The 22,418-nt window shown below is 40.1% G+C and overlaps 2 protein-coding genes across 2 annotated transcripts in view; both read right to left on the bottom strand.

Annotated features, from left to right (window-relative positions):
- LOC308409450 (calcitonin gene-related peptide type 1 receptor) overlaps nucleotides 1-4,927 on the bottom strand; it is a 29,445-nt gene extending 24,518 nt beyond the window's left edge. The window contains exon 1 of the mRNA XM_080902226.1: nucleotides 4,774-4,927. The gene's annotated coding sequence lies outside the window, so the exon portion shown is untranslated. The remainder of the gene's footprint in view (nucleotides 1-4,773) is intronic.
- Nucleotides 4,928-6,677: 1,750 nt separating this feature from the next.
- Nucleotides 6,678-22,418, bottom strand: part of tfpia (tissue factor pathway inhibitor a) — a 46,551-nt gene continuing 30,810 nt past the window's right edge. The window contains exons 3-7 of the mRNA XM_080901977.1: nucleotides 15,731-15,907; nucleotides 13,214-13,267; nucleotides 12,415-12,489; nucleotides 9,094-9,261; nucleotides 6,678-8,697 (exon numbers count right to left, since the gene is read on the bottom strand). Coding sequence (XP_080758103.1) covers nucleotides 8,609-8,697; nucleotides 9,094-9,261; nucleotides 12,415-12,489; nucleotides 13,214-13,267; nucleotides 15,731-15,907 — 563 coding nt within the window. The 3' untranslated portion in view covers nucleotides 6,678-8,608. The remainder of the gene's footprint in view (nucleotides 8,698-9,093; nucleotides 9,262-12,414; nucleotides 12,490-13,213; nucleotides 13,268-15,730; nucleotides 15,908-22,418) is intronic.

Raw genomic sequence — 22,418 nt, forward strand, 5'->3', positions numbered from 1 at the left:
TGTGTAACGAAAACATTTTAACAGCTTAGCCCACACATGAGAGCTTCAATAAATATATTTGTTTTTGTGGAGAATATCTGAATAACGGTCATTTACAGTTAGTTTTACATGACATTGTCCCTTATTGCTGTCACAAAGGGTGCAAAGTTATTTTAAATTTATAACGGACCGCTTGTTATCAGTAAAAAAACAAACAAAACTTTTACCTGTAAAAAGATTGAGAAAATTAAGTGTTAATCGGAGAAAATAAGACAAACTATTCAAACCACAAAAAATTAACAAGTAAAAGAATTATTGCATGCTACAAGAGGTTGAAGGCAGACAGTGTTTGTTTGGTAAGGCTGAGGAGTAACTAGCATGCAAACCTCCCCAGTAGATGTCTGCTTAGTCACTAGAGAGGTCAGCAAGATAAGGATCCAGAGCAAGACAAGATCCTGTCTGTAAGCTGGACAGTAAAGCAGCATTAGCAGGAAATCTAGTGCATTATACGGTCTGTGGCTCTGTCTGGCTTCAACGCTACGCAGAGCATCAGTCTCATGCATGTCTGATGGTTACATGGATACTGTGTCACTAGTAGTATTGGGTGTAACTTTTTACAAAATAAAATGTTAAGAGTTCTCAGATTACCTTTTTGTTCTAATGTTAATGACAAAAATATACAGTTAAAATGTTACAGCACTTCCTTTCATTGCCACAAAAAAGAAAGCTCAGACACATTTGCAATATTTGGGGCAGTTTTACGGTTGTCAGTGCACATGCTAAGGCTTTTATAAGGTATTTTCCTGTCCTGGGGTGTTAATAATTGCATGTGAGCTGCTAAGAGGCTCTATAATACATTTTGAATCCTAGCTCCATAACAAGGAGGAGAGTCATGTCAGTACTACACCTCCAAATCTAGCTTTGAGATTGGCTAGTCAGTATATTTAGACCATAGGCTGCAAAGGTCTTGAGCCAACCATTGCTCCAGATCACTTAAAAAAATACAACAGTCTGACTCTTTGGAAACAAAATATTTAAAAATGAGAGGTGGCTCAAGACTTTTGTAGAGAATTGTCTTGCAGACCATTTTAACATCCGTAATCTTGTAATGTAATGAATTTTAAATATTACCCTTAGTTGCTTCTAGTCATCCTTCCTGCTAATCTTTCCTAGTGGCCACTCATGGTATTGCAATGCACAAATAATCCCTTACAGCAAACAGAGCTTTTTCCCAGTGGCTATAGTTCCCTATATGTTTAACCAAAGCAACGTTATGATATTGACCATTACACAGACTACAGACAATAACATATTGTGTTTTTCAATGGGGAAACAAGCAATTTGAGACTTTTATTAACCTTGAAAACCAATTAACTACAATAAAATGGAGAGATTTTTGGCACAGCTTACGGCAGCCTGGGCTTGAAAGTAATAATAGTCGTATTTTCACGCTAGAGTAAGTTAGCTAATTGGAAATCCAACAGAAATGGCTGCTGCAGACATTTGCTCAGAGCTGCAGAAAACGCAGGGTGGAAGAGGAATGTGAAGCAGTGTTAAGTGGTTGGAAACAAGCTCTCTCAAACAAGAAATCTCTGCACTTAATGTACCAGATTATTTATTAATGATCTTCCATCAAAGCCCCAAGAATTTATTATGAGTTTATATGGCGAAAAAAACAAACAAAATTGCTCTATACTCATCTGCTAGTACTCCAGGTTCACCTTTGGAAGACAAACATGCAGCTCTTCCCAGGGACCATTTCCTCTATTGTGTATGCCAGAAGTCCCCTCCCACACACTAAATTAAGAAGCTTGTATCACTCAGTTTGTTTAGCTCACACAAACATGGAAGACCCTTAGAAACCATGCAGCCTTTTCCTTCTATCCTTCGCAGAGCGCTGCAGTTCAAAATGCCAATCACTACACAGCAACAAAGCCGTCCTGAAGCTGCTCCCGACGACATTAGGCTGCGACACGTCCCATCAGGCACCTCAATTTAAACTGGAGATGAGAAATACATTTACCCATCATAATGTATGAGTGGAAAAATTACCTCAAAAGGTTTCATATTCCTGAAACTGAATCCAGAAGCTGAGGGGAGTGCTGCATATGTACATCACTGTGCTTTTGTGTAATACGATAGCTTCAGTCTTGAGTGAGCAGGGAAGAAAATATATAATATATAAAAGAGGTGGAGACTCAGTTTGAAACATGATAGGAAATCAATTTAAATACATCTGACAGACAGTGAAAGGTGCTGCAAGAAACCTGTGGTCATGAAGGTTTTTATAGAGGTCTGAGAGGTCTGCAGTGTCCCCAACAGGATGAGGAAGTAAACAGAGGAATCGATCAGGAGCTGTGTCCTGGTGATTTATGAGGGGTGACGCTTTACGAGAAACATCATTACGCTTGTGACTGTGAATCGGATGGCCTTTGCACTCACCAGAGAAGGTCACCTGGAGTTTACAGGATAAATTCTTCACAAAAAGCTCCAGTTTCAACACACGTATTATCACTACAAAAAAGCCACACGAGAGCTTCTTCTAAGGCCTGAAGAAATTTATTTTTCACGGTTCTCCATATGAATCGGCTACACTGCAAATGAGCTGCCACTAGCACAGCTTTCTAAATGCCATGGCTGTAGGAGAAGCTCTGCTATATCATGAAGACTGCAAAGGTTTGGGGAGCTTTGCTGCCAAGATCTTTGTCTCACCCACATTTAATAGTTGCTTTCTAGACGTGGGCAGTAAACACTCAGCATGGGTTAAATGTGATGAGCTGCACGACACTCCCATTGCACAATCGGCTCATGAATTTGGTGTAGGCCTGAGCCGCTGGAAGATGTCAGAGCGAAATGGCCTCAAAGACTCATCAGACAGCCCTGCCAACTGGCAGCTTCGATACGTTCACTGTCCAAAGTGTCTTGACGGCCGACATGCATGGGCAGGAAAGCAGATCCACTGTTTTACTAGGCTTACTTTCTGGCATTTCTCAACGTTATTTTACCTTTCCCATACTTAAGAATAAACATGTGCATATAATGTAAACTTGACCATTTAACATTTAACTAGGTGTGACATTCAGGGTGGAGCACTGCAGTAATGGGCTGTTTTTGTTTTTGAGGTGTGCGTGACAAATCTGAACATCTGTGAGATCATCACAGAGACAGCAAAGCAGAAATTAACTAGTGCTGCTATATTTCTGCTTAATATTTCTCTGATTTTTCTTGAAAACTGTTAAATAATGTTAATATACTTTCGTTAAAGTGATTTCTGACATGCAACTAGTAAAAGAAGCTCCTTCAAAGTTGCTGGTTTTGTACAAAATAATCCAAAGTTAAAGCACTTTTTAGTCATTTTTAATTAGAAATGTCTGTTTCTGTTGTTTATGTTAGCCCTTTTATGAAATATTAATCAGTGTTCATCTTGAAATGAGATCTAAAAATGTGTTTATTCCAAGAAGAAGAAGTTAACTTTGGGCCAAACATGTGCTTTGAAACGAATTTTTCTGCATCTTAAACTTATCACATTTTAAATGATCTGAAGTGACCAAAGCAACTTACTTAATATTTAACTGAATTCTTTTAGTTTTCCAAACATCCTCTTTCATTGGTCGTGGAGAGTTCAAATACTTAAGGCATGAGTTGAAATTGCACGTTTAAAAGCAGAGCAGCAAATAAAAGCGGCACATAAAATCTTTTGGCTCAACCTTTTGAATGAATTCAACTGCTGATATTTCCCAATCACCATAACAAAAGTGCTAAATTAGGCTAAACAACATTTAATAAACACAAGAAGTCATCTGAGAATACTCCACCTCGACATTGCAAAACCCACGGAGTTCAAACATATCTAGAAACTCATCTGTTAAAAACCCAGTCAGCTTCAGATTGGGAGTTACCTCTGCTCTGTCACCTCCCTTGTAATCACTCGAATGCATCTTTCCTCAGCAGAATATAGTCCGCCAATTGTGGCCATCGTCATCACATCCTCCTCCTACACACCACCATCATCACAACCATCATTCATCATCATCATGATCCCTTTCACTGTCCAGCCCACAAACTTCCAACATGTCCAAATCTGCCCCTTATGTAACCATGCAGATGATTTAGCAACCAGTGGCCGTCGCTTACATCAAAGCCTCGGTGCTGAATGGAGCTGATTCTTTTTCTTATTCCGTTTAATTAATGTAAAAAATCTAAACAAACGCCTGACTGCGTCTCATCCCTTCCTATGAGGTATCAGTCATTAGTAGGTGTATAGATTACATGTAAAATCTAAATTGACCATGCATGCATCTTAAAATGTAACCTCTGAATTCATTTACCAACAGTGTTATCATTTCTGCGCGTGTGAAAAGATCCTAAAACCACCTGAAAACGGGACAGGGGTGAGTGCGAATGTCTCATTAGACGGAACTAATATATAAATTTGATACAAATAATCACGCACAACGCGCTTTGTTGGTCTAACGGTGTCCAAAGCGCACAAACAAAGCCGTTTCTTTATTTTCTTCCTACACCTCGACATTTCTTGCATTCAGCTCCTGACAGAGGGACAATGCGGCTCAAGCGGATGCTCATCGTTCAGAGTGGGCTCAGCCATTCTATAAGTGCATGTTCCCCGGCTCCCTCAGTGCACATACAGTTGAAATGCCCTGGATAAAGCAACAGAATGCCCTGTCAACTCTGCGCTAATTGCATTCGACGTGACTGCGGCTCAAATTGCCTACAAAACATGGAAGAGACACAGCGCGTAGACCGCAATTCACACTTCACTGTAGCACGTCCTACCACAGAGTAAAATCCACCCGGAGCGCAGAGGCAGGAACCGCAATAAACTCTCAGAGCAGTCCCCCAAAGCGTCTTTTCCTCCTCGGCTTCAGCGCAGACAACTGGACACGGTGGACCTCCGGCGCTCAATGAGCGCAGCTCAGACGGCTGTCAGGTTGACGTTGGAAGGCAACCCACTACTTCCTGTTACATCACACTGTAGGCTACAGCTGAGGACCTGCGATCTGTGGCGAGCTCGGCACAGTGCAGGATGATGTGCCCCTTTCACTCCTACACGCTAATGCAGGCGTGTATCCACAGTTTGTGTTATCAAAGAGTGTTTTTGCTCACGGGCACTTCACCGGGGAAACTGTTTTGTGCATTCTGAGTGATCTTTTCGTTCCAAGCCTGCAGAAACAATGAAATGGATCATTTTAAACACGGGGACATTTAAAGCATACGTCTAAGCCTCCATTTTTGTTAATTTTCTTCCTTTATGGCTGGGTTAAGACATCGGCTTATATTTTATTTTACTTCTACCCGTGATCTATAATTGTGCATCTAGCCTACAACGCATTCATACATTTCTTATAAATGGATTCTTCGTTATTTGGTGGATGGGTCATTACTGATCACACACAGGTAAAAGCACTTTTTGTAGCTTTTGAATCCCTTTTGCTTCTCTGACCTTCTCTGTTTCAAACCAGCTGCAGTTTCAAACCAAACTGCTGCTATGAAAGTACTGGATGCTTTCTAAAGCCATAAACATATATGCACCGATAAAATGAGTCTACTGCCAGGGGAATGTGTTTTCTTGACAGGCCACATATATACATCGACACTTTCTAGTAAAGTAAGATACAGACAAACATTATTCCACTGTGGGATCTGACATATGATGAGGATTTATTGTATTATAAGCTAGAAATACAGGTAAAAACATAATCTCATTAGCATTTACTTATAGATGTGTTTCTGTAGGAGGCTGCATTTTCTGTAAACTATAAGGAATTGCTCTGTGAGATTATGATTTGAACACGGTGTCAAAGTGGATTTACACACTCAGAATTCAGTTGATATTGAGTGATTTCAGCCACAACGAGGGTTACCGCCAGCTGGTAAAGCACACAAACAGAGGCGTAACAGACTGAAGGAAATATCTGAACCCTTGATCCTGCACTGATGGGATGTTGTGTCTCTGTTATGCTGTTGGACTCACTTAGCTAGCATGATTTGGATCCACTTTTCATTTTAGAGGAAAAAGACTTACAAAGTTCTTGCACCACTCTTATATTTCTATTGTAGATGAGAGCGATATATTCCAGCAGCTTACCAGCTAACTATTAAACGATGATTGTGTATGGGTTCAAGAGTGTTTCTTCACTCAAAACAGGAGAAAGTTCCATCCTATAAAACTAGAACTATATCAGGTGATACGTCTCAGTGGGTTTGTCAGTATAGAGAATGTCTTTCACATGAGATGCATTGATTTGACATTCTGAAATTACTGTCTTGTGCAGCTTTATGAAAGCATTTTCTACAGACTTGAATAAAAATAGCGTAATAAAGTAATCAATAACAAAACAGAGATCAAGTCTTGAAAATTACCCAGATTCCACTGAAAATATGCAGGCTGTGGATTCTGCACTAGCCTACAACAGAGGTAACCTAGAAGGATGCTTAAAAAAATTCACCCCCACCCTGCACAACAATAACGGACTGTTGTGCAGGGTGTAAATTGTCAGCTTTATGTTGTTATAAAGCTGATAGTTCAGTTGACAATTCTTGCAACTCTACACGATTTCTGTTGTCTTATTTAGAGTTCTGAAGGCCATTTTGCTATTCTTTGTTTTCCAGTGTAAAACTCTGGACTTGTCACTCAAACTAAAAGAGATGGAAAGAGAGTAAATAAACACGAAACACAATAGGATTGTTGAAATGTATTATATATATAAACTTTCAGTCCCATCCATTACAGCCATGTACAGTAAACAGCACTGTTCGTCTGCTGCTCACAAACGTCTTTCTTTACACAACACTGCCCCCTTCTGGCTTTTCTTACCAACAACATTCCAAAGCTTGAAAACATTGATTTAAAGTCATAAAAAAAATCAACAACAAACAACAATACAGTCATTATCCTGTTCACAATGATTTACAGCTGTGATGGTTTCTTGATTGTGGAGTTGCTTAAAAAAAATTCAATTCTGGACGAAGAATTGTGCACAACTTTAATGCTGCCGTTCACACTGAAGAGAAACTATGCCAATACCACAGTAGAATAGCATCAGCTGCTGTACATACACAGTAAATATGCATTAGATGTATTCCCATTAAGGCTATAGTGAGAAGTTTATATCGAAACGATAATATCTGATCGTAAAAATAGAAAGACATAAAATATGTATACATATAATAACTGCAGTGCAAAGCATTAGTGCCCAGAGCATAAACATCAGCCAAACAAATGTTTTTTGTCAATAAGCGATAGAAACAATGCGAATAACAAGTTTAATTCATTAAAAATCAAATTTATGTAATTAAAAAATCATTTTTACACAAGATCTGTTATCCCAAGCCAAGTGTGCTACAGAAGAATATGAGATGCTGCCTGACGTACAACGACACCAACAGAGAGCACCGTCCTCAGCAGCACGGTGTAGCAATTATTTCAAAGTCTGCTTGTACGATGTTATATTTTTTTCCATAAATTCTGATGTAAATCGAAAACACGACTATCCTGCTGCGATATCAAAGCTCATCTGTCTCTGTATGTCACTCAGGCTGTTGCTAAGGTCATAAATTTTAATGTTTTGTAATGAAAGGCAGAAATATTATTCTTTGATACTATGCTTGCCCTTTTCTGAGCAAGTTATTATTGAAAAGACATAAAGACATGATCATCATGTATACGCTATAGCTGTTCAGTATATGTTTCATTCATGTATGGCAGCTCTTTATTAAAGGTCATGGCAGCAGCAGTGTGAGCGGCAAAGGGACGCACACAGACAAGCAAACAGGACAAGGCTCTTCATGATATTTCTCAGTGGCTAACTCTGTTTGTTTTTATGAAGCTTTTTTCTTTTCAAAAAATAAATCCTCTGAAATGTCTTCCCTCATTTGTTTCTTTTCAGGGTCCAATCATTATTCTTCACCTTCATCTAGGACGAAAGGACGTCATCCCTCTTTGGTGTCACTTTTAGCTTCATTTGTCACACTTTTTCCTTCAAAAAGTGACCCCCCCCCCCTTATTTCAAAATGTGTTTCATTTCAGTAAGAAAGAGCCAATCTGTGACATTCCTCTTGTTGATATCCTTGCTTCTCCATCTCCAGCTTCTCCTCTAGTTCCATTACAACATATTGTAATCTACTCCTGCTCCTCCCCATGTCCACCAGTGTGGGTTGTCCTTGAGCTTGATCCAAATTCTCTATCAGCGTCATCATCATCTGCTTATTCTCCTCTACCGCCACCAGTATCTAGACCACAGGGGGATCCCGCAGTCTTTTCTTCTAACGATCTCAGTTAATGAACATCATTTAGATGCAGATTCTAAACAATGACTCCAAACTGCACAGTGCAGCACAGCATTACTTTCATGTGTCTGACCAAAAATAAAATTAACAGAGTTTTTAAATGACATAAAGCTCAAATTATTCCTGAGATGAATAAACATGTTTCAACAAGTCAAGAAAATCATATTGCTATAAACACAGAGGCAGACCAATGATGTCAAGGGGTTGTGGCAGACTTGGCTGCAGAGCAGAAAAAAAAACATGCATAAAGCTAAAAAAAAAAAAAAAAAAGCCCAAACAAAACATATATTGGCATAAATACAGCTGACAGCAGAGTAGAATCTCACGCAGAGTCGAGTGTTCTTCTTGAGTAATTAAGAATGTTGTGTAAGTTTTTCCTCCTTACTCGGATCATCATCCTCTTCCCATGACCTGCAACATAAACCACAAAATGTCTTCATATTAGATTTTTAAAATGGAATAATTAAAGACAACAAATGAAAAAGAAATTAACTGAATGAGCATGCCATGGTATGCCAAACTTTGGAACTGATCAGTTCCAGATTGTCCTGTCTTCCTTGGGTCATCCTGGGTCTTAACCTGGTTCTGCTTGAGGTTTCTTCCTGTTAAAGGGGAGGTTTTCCTTCCCACTGTCACCAAGTACTTGCTCATAGGAGGATGTTTGATTGTTGGGGGTTTTCTTTGTATTATTGTAGGTTTATTACCAACATAAGTGCCTTCAGGTGACTGCTGTTGTGATTTGGCAGTATATAAATCAACTAAACTGAACAGAATTGGATTAAAGTGAATCTCTTAAAATAATCCTACCCTTTCTGATGCATTTGTGGAAGCAGTGTCTCCGGGTTATGAAGTTGTTTTCATTCCCTCCACAGCCGCTGTAGGAAAATGACTGGCATCGCTTTTTTTCTGGAATGTATGCATATCTGCTCTCTGAACCACTACATGTCCCCTTGTCCACAGGTCTGAAGCACAGCTCTGAAAGAGTGAAGTCTGTTAATCACAAGAAACAGCAAACAGCCAACTTTATTTCATTTCATCCTTAAAATGTTACATAATTCTTTGATTAAATTAGATCTATGTTAGTTTTATTAGAGAGCTAAGACATAAGCTGAAGATACCACAAGCCTGAAGGTGAGGAAGATGAATGATTCCTGTTTGTGTACTGTTGCATTAGGCTTCATCCACCTGAAACTGATTTTGACCGGCATATTCAGGCTGAGTCTTGGAGTAACAGATTCTGAGAGTGGAAGTTGCTGTGTAAGCCATCCTCTTTGTTTTTTTCTGTAGTTTTCTGCTGGGTGAGAGTAGGGCCATATTCCATATTCTGACTGGAGACCCATGAGCAATGACTCTTTTTCACTACTGATGCACACTTATTTTCACTGACAAACAGTGACCTTAACAGTTCAGCATTTATCTCAGTATTTAACTTGCTAGGCTCAGCTAAGGTCACCAAAAATAATGTCACACTGCAGAGAAATCCAGGATCAACAACAAAAAGTGATTTTGTTCAGGGTGAAACTACATCGCAAATGAACAAAGCCCAAAATCTGAAATTAAACCGCAGAAGCACAAGAGAGCACAGGAGGGCTTGCAGGAAACAATGACAAAAGACGATAGGACAATATATACACAGGGGCAGGACTATTTATACACACACAGGTGGGGAACAAGGCATAGGTGACACAGTTAACACAGGTGAGAATCCAGGGTCAGGTAAGACAAAAATTAAAATGATCTCAGCGTACAATATTAATAATAATAATAATAATAATAATAATAATAATAATAACCTTTAAACCTCAAAGACCTATCCTAAACACAGAGATGAGACTTACATTATGCATGAAGATGGATATAGGAGAACACTACAGGACAAAGGAATAAACAGAAAGACAAGATAGAGGATAAGAATGGCCTGGAATTGCTTACACCGAGAGAATTAAACACACGAAAAAGCAATAATTCTATACAATAAATAATAATAATCAGAGCTAATACTCAAAAATGACTCGTTTGATAAAGAAATCAGCCTAACAATAAGAACTTCTGACACTGGGTCTGAAACCCAAACTCAGATATACTGGCTAGGAATTCAAACCCCTAAATCACCACAAAGCCTCAGTCTTTTAGGCAAACAGTTAATATATAAGAATTATTCCACCACTGTGTTAAACTTCCAAACATAATATAGTATGACAAGTTCTCACACATAAATAGATCATGTTGGTAGAACCAGGTCAGGGCATTGTTCATATTGTCCTTTCTCACATGTAGGACACAAAAGATGCTCCTGGGAGTGTGCAAAACACAGCACAAATGACACCCCCGCACTGCCTATGAATCCGTTATCTGCAACAATATGTCCAGATGGGCACAAACACACATCACACAGACTTTGTATTCTGGAGCTGGCAGATTAAAGCTCATTTAAGCTCCCATCAGACCGACTTTTGAGTTCTCATACACAGCTGTGAGGTGCGCAAAGTGTTGTTTCATGCCAGTCATGCCACTGTTTGCATTGCAAATTCTCTTTGATAAAAATAATTAATTAGATAATTCAGTGAGTTCTACAGCTGCTTTTTATAAACATGCTTTGCTGGAAAAACTGTGGTCTTCTGTTACTTGTCATGTCCCGTGTTACAAAAACAGAGAAACTATAACTAGTCACAGCACATAACTGGGTGCAGGCAACCTGGAAAATATATAAAGGGTTTTCATGATGCTATTGTGTTTTATTTTATTTAGCTAAATTTCAAGTTTATATTCCCTTTTTTATTATTGTTATTGATGAGATGATTTTAATGACTTTCTGGGCGGAGGAGCTGCCCAGAACTGTTTCATGCCTGAAAAAGTCTGAGATCCACAGAGCCAAAGTGTGTGCTTCACTGAGCAGCCACAAGATGTCAGTCTTTGATTTGATTTCTTTGATTTCAACATGGCAACATCTGCTTGGCAGACAGACGTCAACATGCACACCACATTCTCTCATGCTCATTTCTGGCTTTTGTAACTTTGAGAGTCAAACTCGGTTCATCGTAGTAGTGAACTGTGACATCAAATATCACCAAAACCTATTTTCTAAATCTGTCTTTTAAAGACCTGATTAATGAATTGAAATCAACATTCATACCAACTTTACTTCTCAGAGACACTTTATTACATCAACGAGTTCTTTGGGTTTTTTGTTTTGTTTTTTTTAATCAAAGAATTACCCTCAAAAAGAAAAAGATTGATTCCATGGTGGAACTACAGAGGCTAACTTATCCTGAATCTCTTCTACTCAATATTTTTGACAACAGTGAAATTGAATTCTTAGAATTATAACTCTTTGAATGAGTTGAGGGCGATGGGAGACGAGCCAGGGTCTCCCAGTTCTTTCCTGCAAGCTGTACAAAACAGCCTTGCAACAGGACAGCTGTGATTTATGCTCCCACACTGCGAATACACCGAAAATTAGTGAGTGGGAAAGTAACAAACGAGTTGTGGGAAGAGGACACTGATGCACTCCGTTTCTGCCCTTTGCTTTTCACAACAAAAGCAATTCTGCAAGCTGTCTACCATCTATGCATCACTGCACCTTGACAATTTCTTTTCTTCTTTTTATAACAAAAAAGTTTTTGGCAGCACAAACTGCTCTAGTTAATAAATGGCTTGGAATTGCTTACTTTCAGGTCTGAGCATATTTCAGAATTTAACAATGACTGAGGACAAGATGAGTGATTTAATCATGCCTTGTGACCATTAATCTATCCCACATGTCTAATACTCTGTGTAATAAATGAAAACTACGTGTACTGCTTCTAGCTTTGTGCTTCATTGTCTGACTGTATCTTAGTCGCAGAGCTTTTCAGTTTTCTCACTGATCAAGTTTACTTCATCAATCAGCTACACAGCCGGCTGATTTTATTGATATCACATTCTTGACTCGTGTTACTTGGCTTTATGAGACTAACATTGAGTGAAATCCTGGCTGTTCTCAGAAATGTAGCCTCTGTGTTTATGGAGTTATGAAGAATAGTAACCTAACAACCAATTTGCATGAATAAAATCAAATTAGCCTTAATTCTAAATGCTACATCCAAGATTTCTCATTGAGTTCTCCTTGAAAATGTGGAATTTTCTTACCGTTTGTCTCTGGATTTGTGTCATTCCCTTGCACCAACGGTGCATTTGCAATTTGTTCCCCTGCAATTTGTTCCCCTGAAATGCAACAATATGGGAAGCCATCAATCAGTCAGTGAATAAATTTGCTTCCTTTGTCAGACTCAGTTGTGATCATTAATGCAAATTTTGCACCTGTGCATAAAACAGAGAATTGCGACAGGAAAGTGATTACATAAAGACTGGAATTAGCTTACTTGCGTCTTTATGAAATTAAAAAATTGGTACTCTAAAGCTTTAATTAACTAATGACATGCATATGTAACTACTTATTACTAAATAGCAATTTGTCCATCTGTGCAGTATTTACTGATTTTTGGACATGTTGTTTCCTTCTGCTTCCAGTCATGCCAACATAGGCTGAATGCCTCCATCAATCGCCCATCTCATTCTGGTTTTTACTGTTTTCTTTTTTTTTTTTTTAATCCCAGTTGCAAGGGGAATGATGCCATCAGTAATAATTATATTTATCAGTTACTTAAGACACAGAATATTACAGAGAAAGGCAATGTTGAGATGGTTTGAATATATGCGCAGGTGGGAGATAGTGGATATACTGAAGTTGCCAGGCAGGAGGAGAAGAGGAAGACCACAAAGAGGATTCAAGGATGTGGTAAAGGAGGACATGCAGAAGGCTGGTGTGGCAGAGGAGGATGCTAGGGATAGGGTGAGATGGAGGAAGATGACCTGATGTGATGACACTAAAAGGGAACAGGTGAAAGAAGAAGAAGATAGGCAGAGTGCAGTGTACAGTCATCGTTACCAGTCTCGATGATTGGCTGAACATCGTCTTTTCTTGGAGAAGGAGATTCTGGTGCTGTGGTAGGGTTCACCATATTGACACGGACAAAAGAGAAAAGCAACATCTGAGAACATGTGTCTCGACTGCCATCCACAGAACATCAGTCCTGCTGTATTTATCTCGAAAAGTTGATTCTGTTCATCTGGACATGATGTTTCTCCTCCTGAAAACGCTACATCCAGATGAACAGAATCAACCTTTGGGGATTTTTTTTACCTGGATGTTTGAGCATCAAGACCTACTATAGTTGGAACAAATTTAATTACACTGAACAAAAATATAAACGCAACACTTTTGTTTTTGCTCCCATTCCCCATGGGATGGACGTAGAGACGTAAAATTCATTCCAGATACACAATATAACCATCCCTCCCAAACAGTGGTCACAAATCAGTCCAAATGTGTGGTAGTGGGCACATCTGCTATATTGAGATAATCCATCCCACCTCACAGGTGTGCCACATCAGGATGCTGATCTGACATCATGAGTAGTGCACAGGTGTACCTCAGACTGCCCACAACAAAAGGCCACCCTGGAATGTGCAGTTTTGACTCACAGCAAAATGCCACAGATGCCACAAGCAATGAGGGAGCGTGCAATTGGCATGCTGACAGCAGGAATGTCAACCAGATCTGTCGCCCGTGCATTGAATGTTCATTTCTCAACCATAAGCCGTCTCCACAGGCGTTTCAGAGAATATGGCAGCACATCCAACCGGCCTCACAACCACAGACCCCGTGTAACCACACCAGCCCAGGACCTCCACATCCAGCAGGTTCACCTCCAAGATCGTCTGAGACCAGCCACCCAGACAGCTGCTGGAACAATTGGTTTGCACAACCAAACAATTTCTGCACAGACTGTCAGAAACCGTCTCAGGGACGCTCAACTGCATGCCCGTCGTCCTCATCGGGGTCTTGACCTGACTCCAGCTCGTCGCCGTAACAGACTTGTGTGGGCAAATGCTCACATTCGATGGCGTCTGGCACGTTGGAGAGGTGTGCGCTTCACGGATGAATCATGGTTCACATTGTTCAGGGCAGATGGCAGCTGAGAATGTCCCAGTTCTTGCATGGCCAGCATACTCACCGGACATGTCACCCATTGAGCATGTTCGGGATGTGCTTGACCGGCGTATACGACAGCGTGTACCAGTTCCCACGAATATCCAACAACATCGCACAGCCATTGAAGTGGAGTGGACCAACATTCCACAGGCCACAATTGACAATCTGATAGACTCCATGCGACGATGTGTTGCACTGCATGAGGCAAATGGTGGTCACACCAGATACTGACCGGTTCTGGGTCCCCAGACCCCCAATAGCGCAAAAAACTGCACATTCCAGGGTGGCCTTTTGTTGTGGGCAGTCTGAGGTACACCTGTGCACTACTCATGATGTCAGATCAGCATCCTGATGTGGCACACCTGTGAGGTGGGATGGATTATCTCAATATAGCAGATGTGCCCACTACCACACATTTGGACTGATTTGTGACCACTGTTTGGGAGGGATGGTTATATTGTGTATCTGGAATGAATTTTACGTCTCTACGTCCATCCCATGGGGAATGGGAGCAAAAACAAAAGTGTTGCGTTTATATTTTTGTTCAGTGTATATCCCCCTGATCAATCATAATTAAAGCACGTTTAATTACATTAGCATCAGCTGGGAAAAGGTGTTGTTTTGCAAACATTTTGTCTATAAATGAAACTAAACATTCGTCTGTGTGGAATTAAAATCGATTCTCTCTACAACATGGTCTTTTGGCAGAACTGGTCACAGCCGAGTGACTTGCTCGTTATTTTCCTCAAAATTTCAATATTTAAACGACTTATGCCTAAAGTCTGGTATAATTGAGTATGCTTTGGTCACTTTAAAACCATTTAAATGCTAAATCAAGGTGGAATGTGATTTCACGGTCAGCTAAAAGTCATCACAAAGTTAATTTTCAGAGGTAGAATTATTTTGATTATGTCACCTCACTGAAATGGGTTTTCTGTTGATGCACAGCAACTGGCCATGTTTCCAATAAAAGAAAGCTATTGTGTGTAAAATATACACAAAATCCAAATGATCTACAAGTTATTCAAACCATGTGTTTAATCAAAATCAGTACAAAGACAACATATAACATGCTTAAAATAACGTGCTGATATACAATTTGATGCCAGCGGAACCTTTCAAAAGAAAATGATTGATAAAGTAAGCAAAGAAAATAAAGGATTCTCCACTCTGTGAGGGAGAAAAAATAATGTTTCTTTACATGCAATTTTACAGATTCTAACATTATGAAAAGATTAGAGAACTCTCTGTATACAGAGGATAAAGACCATTAAGCTGTAATGAAAGGCTGTGATCTTTGGGTCCTCATGTAGGACTTCATCAAAAGCAGATATGACTATGGAAGAAATCAGAGAACGCTTCAAAACAACAGTCAGTGAACTGCATTAGTGAATGCAAGTGCATCCCTACCTGGATTTAGACACTTTGCCTGACACTCAGCCATGGTCCTGAAATTGTTGGCATTGCCAAAACATCCTCCATAATAGAACTGCTTGCACTCCTGACTCGAGCTGTCAAAGAAGAAGCGTGACACGAGCCCTCGACAGGGACCGGGAGCCTGGGGTAAATGACATGGGTTCTTCTTATCTAAGAAAGTAAAAGAGGGAAGAGTTACAATAAATTCTCTTGAAACGTGTAATTATTAATTTGCTGCTAAATAGTAATAATAATAGCATATGACTTTAATATGTCGTATGATAGGGTGAGGCAAGGTGTCACAGAGGTTTCACCCAAACCCTCTGGTGTAACGACATACACCTTTTTTCACACCTTGGATCATGTGACAGCACACATGATTAATAGTAGGTCAGCAACCGCCTCTCGACGGACAAACCCCACTAGGGTTTAAATACGTGAGACACCTTTTTTTTTTCAAGCTCTTAAAAATGGTTTTGGACATTTCAGTTCATTTTCTGAGTCATGAAAGTCCATAGTTTTGTTCCATATTTGACTCCTATCTGAAATATAAAATGCATGACAATGAAACTTCATTCGTTCATTCTTCATTAAAGAAAGTCCCAAAGAAGAGCCAAACTGTGTTCAGTATTCCACAACATATAGAGCCACCATCACTTTGTTTGGTAGGATCAATGGTACTTCACTTTCTTTCATTTTTATTCAGAACATAAAGCTTCAATGACTCTGAAATTGATTTCCTTAAAAAAAAAAAAAAAAAAAAAAAAGCCAACTGAAACTAAAAAGAAACACAATTAACTTTGCTGCTTCAGTTGGGTTTTCATTTGCTATGAATGTAGTTTAACTGAGTGGCAAATTATTTTCAAAAGTATGCAATACCATCCGATAAAGCCAGTGATGGCTTTTTCCTTATATGCGTACGAAGCAATGCCTTGAGCAGAAAGGTTCAGTGCTATCCAATTAAACATGTCTTTATGAGAATTGCCAAACAGAAAAAAGGAGCAGGAACAACACCAAAGACACAGGGAGGGAAGATAAACCTATTCAAAACAGTACGTGGTACAAGGTGCAGTAAATTGACTGCATGCCATGAAGCACTTTGCAATCACCGGGCAGTCTGTCCCACTTTTTGCCTCCCCAGTGGTACAGTGACATTTCTTCTCCAGTCAAGTTTCAGATACAATCCAACAGAAGGCAAAGAGTCAACATTTCCAGCAAGAACTTCCTTATGTTCCCTTGTCCCTGGTGACCCACATTCCCTCCTCCTGCCAAGGCTCTGCTTTCTTTTCTATCATATCTTTTCTACTTCTTACTTCAGCTCTACCCTTCTCCACTTTTTGTTGCGTATAATATCACCCTCGAGTGTCGGAGTACTGAGCCCAGGGTCTTACACCTCTGAGCTACAGTTAGATGCTCATCTAAATTCTGAATCTGCTCCGGTGTGTCTTTTTTTACTCACAGTATCTCAGATTTGTTTTATGCTTTATGCCTTTAACTGAAAGCTTATTACTCGGTAATCCAGCTAAGGATGCTTATGCATGCACTCAGCAGTCACCATGTCTTTAATCTGAAATTCCCAACATCTGCAGTATGGACCACTGCAGAGATGGGAGGATGTGGGAACCCTGCTGATTAACTGAATGAGCCGTCACAAAACTTCAAATCATTACAAGCAACAGACTAAAGCTTGATTTCAGTCTGAAATCCAATCATGGCTATACTATGAAATGCACTGCTTGCATTAGACAGGCATTGTCAACTAATACAGGTGCAACTTGACAAGCTGTCAATATACTGATCAGCGTGGCTCTTCACAGAGTAGAACATGTGCCTCTAAGCCCCCTCAGTCATTCAGTCCATGACACACAGTGTGTGTGTGTGATTCACTTATCAAAATACTTCTGCAATTACATCAAATTGTAATGGGATCCTCTAAATGCCTGTCGTGGTGCAAAAGCATAATCATCAAAGTGTAATTATTATCTTTATCCTCACATCTAAAATGACACTTGTGGTGCATTTTATTCAATGAATATTTATTCCAAAGATTGTTAAGGCAGTGAAAGAAATTAAGTAAACATCTTAAGCCTCACATCAGTGGATTGATAAGTGCAAACATCTGCTGTCATCAAACCCACAAATTATTGTTTTACATTCTAGTGGAGATCTCACAGTCTCCAAAAACATACTTAATATGCCAGACTAATTTTCTGAGTAAATTATGCACAAAACAGTCAAATGTGTTCATTACATGGACCGGTGAAGACACTGTTTGAATGGTACTTTAGTCACACACTAGGATGTTCAGATCAGATTTTGTGTTCGTGTTACTTGAATAACAACACGACAACCTGGAGAAGGATTTTAATAGGTTAGAATATGTGAAAAGCAAACTATATTATATTGTTATTAACTTTAAAAAAACCCTGTGCAAAGCTTATCCAAAAGCAGAAATGTAACTGCACTGTCTAAAGAATGGACAAAAAAATGACATGTTTCAGCAAAAGATTGTAAACAAATTTGATCGTGGCACTTTCATTTCAGTTAGTAAACCTCAATTACAAAAACAAGTCGATCCAATCTCTAAGAATTTACATCAAACTGTTTTTCCAGTACGTTTGGTGCAATCTGGGAACCATCAGCCTGCCTGCTTCCTGTGAGTCTAGTAGATAACCAGGCAAGATTTTATCCATGTATGCAGAGACATGTTTGTTTGTTTTAATAATGAAGTTGCAATGATGAACTGCATCAAGGTGGTCTGAGTGGATGGTGGTCACTCAGCTCACAATACCAATCTATGGTTCAGGTTAGGCAACGAAAACACTTTGGAGACTGAAGAAGTCTCTTAGACGAGAAACGTTTTTCCCACGCTACGTCCAGATGAACAGAATCAACTTTGGCTAAGGTTACGAACGGACTGTGGTTTTAAACAAAAGTAAATAACACTTTGTTTCTCAAGTAACGTGAGCATTGTTTGTTTCTCCTCTGGTCTTTCCCTGACCTTAACCAAGCACCCTGATGACCAATCCATAAAGTTATCAGCAGTTATATCGGTGGAAGCACGCCATGTCATCAGCACACTACTGATCCATTAGTATTCAGCTGTATGCTTATAAATGTTTACTTCAAGTGATATTTTAGCTGCGTGGAAACATAATTGCACAGATAAAGTAAAACACACAGTCTGAGCTTAAAAACTTCAGCACTCTTTGAAATAGCTCATCAACAGTTAAATGGACAGACTGAACCATCACTGGTTTCCATCAAGACTGCGACAATTAGCCGCCCAGAGAGTGTGATTTACTGGCTAACAAGCCAAGAAAACACAAAATCAATCACTCTTGTTCGAAGCCAAATGAGAATTCTGCTGGGACTTCTGACCTGTGCGTAAATAAATGCTGCTACCTGTCTAAAGTCACTGTGGTCAAGCATCTGAGGACTAATATGGTTGCCAAGTGATATCTTAAAGCCGCACACTGTCTGTTCGGTTTATCTGTTAAGTCTTTGAATAATCACTCTCCACTGAAGGCTGACTGTGATTAAAAAGCTATCATTGTAACATCTAAATACATTTCATGAGGTGACTTTGACTTAAAAGCTTGGGCAAAGAGTTGTGCCAAAGGGCCAGGCTTGCGTACTCACCAGAGCAAAGCGGCGATGAATAATTCAAATGCACAATTCTCTATTAAAGCCGTGAAGGTGGCAGAGATGATTTGTGTTTTGAGAATTATCGGTCAGCTTTTTATTTTTATTTTTTTTTCTCAAATACTGGGTATGAATCATACAGAGCATCCCATCATTCAGCAAAGCACACTTTAATATTTAAGATAGCCGTGAAAGATTCTGAGGGCTGAGCTGGATTACGTGTGGAGAAAAAAAGAAAAACATGTATGTTTTCATATTTTGCCTAAATGTTATCTGCAGAACGAGGAGACAGATGAGATTTTGGAACAATGTACAATGACTCTTTTGATGGGACGAGCTGAATATTTAGACTACCTTTCAGATCAGCCCATCGCTTCTTTATCTCTTCGCTTGCTCATTTACTTTCTTTCTGCTTCTTCCTTCATATTTTTTTTGTCAGTACACGTCACCGTATTTTGAAAGGTCTTTATTGTGCTTACACATTCTCAGTGAAGCCTCATGTGGAAAGAAAAGACAGCTGATCTGTAATGGAAGAGTAAATAAAGAAAAATAAACAAACTCAGGGTGGAAAAATAATTGAAGCCTGTGAATTCCAGTTGATAATGACAGACACAGATCTCAACAGCAACTTTTTCATTTAATATATATTGCGATATGCTGCTGATTAAATTGTCATTATGCTATTTTTGTGATTGAAAAGTAATAAATAAATGCAGCTTCCAGCCTATAAGCACTGATAAAGGTCAGCACTTGCAGGCTGAGCTGCGAGGAGAAGAAAATTATATGAGTGTCTGTCTTATCTCAGCAGAAAAAAAAGAATGTCAAAAAACTCAATAATTGGAAGGCCCGAATTACTTTCTAAAATTGCACATGCCTGTTAGTTAAGCAAGAATGCAACTAATTATTATTGAAAACATTTTCTTTTCATTAGCAATTCATCTGCCAGTGACTCAGGCCGACCGACTCAGTGAACAGTGGAAAGGCTCATAACAGTTTCCCATAAGACTAAATGGATGGATTTCAGTGGGGAATTTCCCTCACCAACTGTAGGGCTGCTTCAATATATTAATTCACTGGTATAAAGAAATTAAATAAGAAGCTCTAACTAGAAATTGTTTGGCATTTTTGCTTACTGCATATGTTTTATTTTCCTTAACTCCACATTGAAGCTTCTAATTGAAACATACGAAACCCAAATTAGATGGGAACTAATCACAGTCATGCTCATCGTTGTGGTTACTGGTTCATTGGAAACCCTTCAGATTAGGGAAAACAAAAGACTACTTGTAGAGGTACAGAATCAGGGCAGCTGATGTAACTCTAGTACATGAAACTGATATTACATACATTATTGGGCCACCTAATTGGATGTGCTTTTGCATTTATGCTCCCACAACCTCACCTGTAGTCAGCCTGGAATCCAGAGCCACACCACTGTGCCAGCCTCTCTCTTCACATGGCGCTGTTGCCTCCTGTGAGATTCCTGACACCCCTCCCCCACCCATCACCTTCACTCAATACCAGGTTGAGATGCAAATGAGGAGACTTCACTCAGGCAAGTCTGCTGGACCAGACGGAGTGAGTCCCCTCGTCCTCAAGACCTGTGCCCCCCAGCTGTGTGGAGTCTTTCATAAACTGTTTATGCTGAGTCTGAGTCTGCAGAGGGTCCCAGTGATGTGGAAGACATCACGCCTCGTCCCTGTACCAAAGACGCCACGTCCCAGTGGCCCCCAGGATTACAGGCCCGTGGCACTGACCTCCCACATCATGAAGACCCTGGAAAGGCTCATCCTGGACCAGCTGCGACCCATAGTAAGACCACACCTAGATCCCCTTCAGTTCGCTTATCAGCCTCGTCTCGGAACTGAGGACGCCATCATCTACCTGCTCAATCGTGTCTACACCCATCTGGACCAGCCGGCGAGCACTGTGAGGGTCATGTTTTTTGACTTTTCCAGTGCTTTCAACACCATCAGGCCGACCCTCCTGGGTGATAAGTTAGCAGCAATGCAGGTGGATGCTTCTCTGGTGTCCTGGATTGTTGATTACCTGACAGGAAGACCACAATATGTACGTCTCCCACAGTGTGTGTCTGACAAGGTGATCAGCAACACAGGGGCACCACAGGGGACTGTCCTCTCCCCCTTCCTCTTCACCCTCTACACCACAGACTTCAGCCACTGCACAGAGACCTGCCATCTTCAGAAGTTTTCTGATGACTCTGCGGTGGTTGGATGCATCAGCAGGGATGATGAGACAGAGTACCGGGCTGTGGTCGACTCCTTTGTCACGTGGTGTGAGCAGAATCATCTGCAGCTCAACATGGCAAAAACCAAGGAACTGATCGTGGACTTCAGGAAGACCAGGAAACACTTGACCCCTGTTTCAATTCAGGGGGTCAGTGTTGACATTGTGGAGGACTATAAATACCTTGGAGTACACATTGACAATAAACTGGACTGGGCTAAAAACACCACAGCACTTTACAGGAAGGGCCAGAGTCGTCTCTATTTTTTGAGGCGACTGAGGTCCTTCAACATCTGCCAGAAAACGCTCAGGATTTTCTATGAGTCTGTTGTGGCCAGTGCGATCCTCTATGCTGTTGCATGCTGGGGGAGCAGGCTGAGGGTCGCAGATGCCAACACTCTTAATAAACTAATCCGTAAGGCCAGCAATGTTGTGGGGATGGAGCTGAACTCCCTCAAGGTGGTGTCGGAGAGGCGGATGCTGTCCAAGATAAAGACAATGTTGGATAACACCTCCCACCCACTCCATGACATGTTGGTCAGTCACAGGAGCACGTTCAGTGAGAGACTGAGATTACCAAAAAGCACCACTGAACGACACAGGAAATCATTCCTGCCTGTGGCCATCTCCCTGTACAACGCATCCACTTAACACACTGTTTACTGCTACAACTACACATGTTTCTTTTACAGCTATTTTATATATACATATATACACACATATACATACACATACACATATATATACATACACATACATACACATACACATATACACACACATATATACA

This window comes from Rhamphochromis sp. 'chilingali' (assembly GCF_963969265.1).
Source record: "Rhamphochromis sp. 'chilingali' genome assembly, chromosome: 14".
Classification (NCBI taxonomy): Eukaryota; Metazoa; Chordata; class Actinopteri; order Cichliformes; family Cichlidae; genus Rhamphochromis; species Rhamphochromis sp. 'chilingali'.